The sequence below is a fragment of the Meleagris gallopavo genome, chromosome 4, assembly GCF_000146605.3.
Source record: "Meleagris gallopavo isolate NT-WF06-2002-E0010 breed Aviagen turkey brand Nicholas breeding stock chromosome 4, Turkey_5.1, whole genome shotgun sequence".
Lineage (NCBI taxonomy): Eukaryota > Metazoa > Chordata > Aves > Galliformes > Phasianidae > Meleagris > Meleagris gallopavo.
Window position 1 is genome coordinate 53,375,155 of NC_015014.2, and position 5,214 is coordinate 53,380,368.

At 36.9% G+C, this 5,214-nt stretch overlaps 1 protein-coding gene across 1 annotated transcript in view; it reads left to right on the forward strand.

Annotated features, from left to right (window-relative positions):
• Window positions 1-2,519: 2,519 nt before the first annotated feature.
• DHX15 (DEAH-box helicase 15) overlaps window positions 2,520-5,214 on the forward strand; it is a gene marked incomplete at its 5' end in the record, with an annotated part of 36,719 nt that continues 34,024 nt past the window's right edge. Inside the window, one exon of the mRNA XM_010710334.3 lies at window positions 2,520-2,903. Within this exon, the coding sequence (XP_010708636.2) occupies window positions 2,520-2,903 (384 nt within the window). The remainder of the gene's footprint in view (window positions 2,904-5,214) is intronic.

Consider the following 5,214-nt stretch of genomic DNA (forward strand, 5'->3'; position numbering starts at 1 on the left):
TGCAGCCGTACATGGCAGTGATGCTGTAGGTTTGCAACCTTAGCAGCTTGACCACAAAGATAACCACATCTGTTATCTACCTGTTCTGAAGTATTCTCTGTGAAGGAAAAGGCTTTTGGGGATGATGGAAATTGTTTGAAAATCTTCTGTTATGGTGCTACTGTGCAAGTTGCATATGTGCAATTTAAAGCCTGATAGATTTTTTTCTAAGCATATTCGTTAGGTGTTGTGACATCACAGGTTGCTGTGTTAGTGTGATGTATTGTTTTCACTGATTTTGTTTTCTTATGTAAACAGCAGCAATGCCTATTTAACTGCTTTTGTTTGCGCTGACTGCAAACAGCTATTGTTGTGTCTCCTTAGTGATGGCGAAAATGCATATCACTGATGTTAGATTTGCTTAGACTTCTGTTGTGGTGAATGGTCGTTTAATGTTATTTCTTTTCCATTTGCAGTTTTATGTGCTCTAAGTCTGTCATTTTTACTGTTTTTTCGTCAATTTGTATTGTATGAGTGGGCATAAGGAGTGGGCAAGTCAGGCAACCTCAAATGAGAACAAAAATCCAACTAACAAATAAAAAATGCCTAATAGAACCCACCATCACCACCAAACTCTTCCTGTGTATAAAGATTGTTATGAACTTCATGCACAAGACAAACGTGATTAAGTTCTGATTCTTTTACTTTAGTTGTTTGGTTTAGGGTTTATGGTCAGTCTGATAAGTGCAGAGATGAGGAGTGACTTAAATGTGACATTTTCTTAATGAAGAACTGCCAAGTTGCGTTTCCAGAAATTTGAGTGAAAACATTTAGCAGTGAACTGTCATTCTACCTGTCCCTTGTTTTGATGCAAGACGTCTGGTGTGCATGCTAGAATTCAGTGAGAGTGGAAGGCTGAGAGACATTTTTTAGGAAAATAAACTATTGTAAAAAGATTAATATCAATGATTAGATTTGAGGATGTGATATGTGGTCTGTTTTTTTTTCTCTGCTGACATCTGAGCCCCTCTTTCATATTGTTCTTAAACACTTGAAACAGAGAATCAACTTTCTTGGTTGACCTTTAAGTAGACTTTTTGACTTCTGAAATGTAGATAGAACTTGATAGGTTCCTTTTCTGGTATGAGTGAACAGCTGGAAGAGTTAATGAGATAACAGTGACTGGGGAGTAACAGTTCCAGTTTGATTCACACTCGCTGTCCATTTAATTTACTGTAGCTAGAAATTTGCTTATTACTTTACCAGATCTAGTTCAGAAGTTTCACAGATAAAAAATGCCAATAATTTTTTACTTGTAGTGGTTTAAAATGTAATTTAAAAACGTAATTTATTTATTGGTAAAGCAGATCTTACTTCAAAGTGCTAAATCATGATAAGTTTTGGGTTTTTGTTGGAAACGTGGCTGCAGTTCTTCAGGTAAACGTGGGGATTTCTTGGTGAGCATGTCGGTGTTTGGTGGGGGAAGCAAAATTGTGTGAAAACAGGTATGTAGATCTTAGTAATCTGAAACTGTCACAAAGACTGAAGTGAGAGTTGTAATTTTGAGCATACAACTACAGCAAAAAGAATCCTGTTTCATTACATTTGCAAAATAATTATTTCTTGGACTTAATGGCTGGAAGAAAGTGTATTTCATATCCCTGATAAAAATAATGGACACGTTCAAGATTGGTTGGTGCTTAATGCCAGTTGTTTGCCATTGACTTGTTCAAATATTGCTAGTTTGAGTCTAGCTTTGTAGATTATTTTAATTTAGAGAAAATAGAGTAGATTTATAATGTGAAGTTGTTTAAGAAGTTTCTTTCCTTACGAATGTTCTTACGTTTGTATTTCTTTGTTGTGATGAAGTAGTGGAATAGTTACTCAGATGTTTGTTTAGATAATACAGAGATTTCCACAAATTGTGCAGGTATAGCAGTGTTCCAGCTTTGGTAACAAATGGCAGTGCGTACATGCTGTTATTGAAATAGATGGTAGGAGGTGATACTGGAGAAAACAGTACAACTGTTATTAGTTTTAGGTCTAAGTTTCTAACTCGGCGGTCAGAGTTGAGTTAAAATTGTATGGAAGAGTTGTAAGAGAGGAATTTTTTTCTTTTTTGAAGTTTCAGAGTAATTCTGGCATGTTAGGATCAAACTTTTTCAGGGCTCATTTATCGTCGGTTTCTGTGGCTGGCCTAATTCTCTTGTTAACTAGGGAAGAAGTGTATTAATGTTCATATCTTTGTGCGCCTGCAGGAAGAATTGTGAGAAGTCTAGAATACATAACAGGTTACTAATAACCATTAAATGAAGAGAGTCAAGATGATGCTCTCCATGGTCTTGCTTATGACAAGAGGAACTGTGGCAGTAGTTGTGTATGGTGATTGATGCACACTATTAGAAATGTAAATGGGTGCACTTTGTTTGTACTCCAGATGACTGTTGGAAGGAATCATTAAAGTATTTGGTTTATATTCACTTTGTTGTAGGGATGTTTAGAATCAATTTGTGCTCAAATTTCTTCATAACATTTAAATATGCAAGTATCTAATTTTCTGCTGTTTCCTAACTCATTTTAGGAAGGATCGCGACCGAGACAGGGACCGTGATGATCGGAAAGATCGTGATAGGGATCGTGACAGAGACAGAGATCGTGACAGAGAAAGGGAGAAGGAAAAGGAGTTGCGAGCTGCATCTAACTCTACGCTCATTGCTGCTGGGTTACCACCTATGAAACCAGCAATGATTCCACACAGTATTAACCCTTTCACAAATCTACCACATACACCTCGTTATTATGACATACTGAAGAAACGACTACAGCTTCCTGTCTGGGAATATAAAGAAAGATTCACGGATATTTTGATTCGGCATCAGTCATTTGTGCTGGTTGGAGAGACTGGGTCTGGTAAAACAACACAGGTGAGTTCTTACTTACAGTGGAGTTCTTAAAAGTTGAGATGGTTGCTAAGTGAGGGGGTTGAAACTTTGTTTGGTTTCTTGAAAGTCATTATGCAAAACACCTCATAAATAACAAGCAAAACTTATTTGATGAATGTTTGATATGCTCAACGAATACAGAAATACTTGAGGAGAATCTTTTGCCCTCCCTTGTTTTAACCCAGTTGTGTTCTCTGGCCTTATCTTTTGTAGGCTCTCTGGTAGTTACATTTTTGGGAAATGAAGATAGGTTATTTATTTTTTTAACTGTTAGACAGAAGTGTACTGATCCACAAACTGAGGTGTTGGCTTCAAGTTTTTATCCCTTTAGCTGTTTATGTAGGTGGTTGCTTAAAAGTAAGAAAAACGTTGCAGAAATAAGATCATGTTAGTCTTTTGTGAAATTTAGTGCTACAGGTATGAACTTAATGGGAATATCAGGTACTGATTTGATGTGGCCTTCCTCAGTGACAACAGATATGCAGAGCTTCACCAGCCCTTAAGAGTTTGAGGGATTGGGAAAATGGGGAAGACACAAGCAAAGGCATGTGTTTATAGCAAAATGAACTTGCTTAACTCTTGAACTGTTCTCTGGTGTGATGTTTAAAATATTTGTGGAAAAATGATGTTAAAAAGACCTTTGTTCTATAATCTGATAAATGCCTTTCATCTAAGACAAAGTTAAAATCTGAAGGATATATTCTAATCTTCATAAAACGGATTATAGCTAACTTACTGCGAGTCCTGAAAGAATTTTTTATTATGAAGTTTGGTAGTCTGGAAAGTGTGAAGGGCGTAGTACAGTGCATACCTTTTACATCTGTGTGCTTAAATGTTGTGATGTTTTGTGCTATTTACTGTAGATTTTAAATACCTTCTTGTATAGAAGGTACCTTAGGGCTGTGTTGCTTTTTGTTTTTTTTGAAGATGCATCTGCTGTTGTATTGTGTTACTGCTTTACCTCTAATTTATGGAAAGGACTTAAGAAACCCCATGCATCTTTCTTAAAGTGGGACTTAAGCTATCAAAAGCATGTAAACTATCTTGGAGTCTTCTGTGCTTCCTACGAGTTCTGAGATTGCAAGGCTGCAGATCTTCTGAGTGCCTCCATAGGAATATATCACTGAAAACGATCCTGCTGTCACTTAGGGAAACTGTTGCTTTGAATGTGATAGTGTTGCATTCTTAAGTGCTTCAATACTAAACAATTTGATGAGTGGTTGTCTTGCTTCCATCTCCTCACGTCCATTGATCATAGCACAATATTCTTCCGTGCTTAAATGTTCAAACTAAATATGTACACAAGTTACTTATGCTTTCTGGTAGAAAGTTAGCATCCCTGGAAATCTTGTGGGAATTGTCCTTCCAAAGTGATTCTTAACTTTCATGGCAAACAGGCTGTAGTAGTTGCAGGACTTCTGAGTGAGCTGCCATTTGGCAAGTCCTTCTCCCTCCCCCCCTTTGTAAATCCCATTTTTTGCTTGTCTTAATAAGCCCCAGGTTTGAGAAAGTTAGGCTCTGGCAATGGAGCCAATAGGAGATGGGAATTTTCTATGAAAGCTTTTCTCCACAAACTTATTTTAAATTAGAAAAAAAGCAACCCCAACTCTATATTAAACTGAAGTATATTTTATGTAGGCTACTAATTTTTCATCTCTCCAGTATTTGCCTCGACTTGCTTTGTAATTTAATCTTAAGCTTCTAAATTGTTTTCTTCAAATATTCTCAGACTAAGTTCGGTTTTGTAATTATGGAATGGATGAGTTGAATCTCATTTAGAAAAGCTAAATATGCTGTTTGCAATGTACATTCCCTTTTAAGTGTGAGATTGTTTGTGATACTGCTGTAATAATTTAAATGTATTCTTTAGATGGTATAGTAGGGTAGCATCTGCTTTTACTGAGAGTTTTAACTATTAGGTGTGGGATGTTTTCCATAACAAGGGAAGCCACTTTCCAGCAAGTTTTAGTGCCTCTGGAAATTTAGAAGCGGCATTATTCTGAGCGTGGCTTTATCTCCTGCTGTCCTTGTATCCTACAAGAGAGCTGACATGAATGAAAGTTGGACTCCACTATTAACCAGTGAAAACTGGGAATCCTCCCATAACTTTTGACAGAAAGCTCATTGGATTGAAATATCTCGGAGCCGGCAGAAGAGCAGTGCTCTTCCCACTCCTGTCTTGCATTACCTTTAAAAAAAAAAAAATGTGGCTTTCTTTTGGCTCAAAAATGGACTGTAACAGTCCTCACTGCTTCTGTCTCTCAGGCCTCTGTGTTTGTCCCTGTCCTTTTTT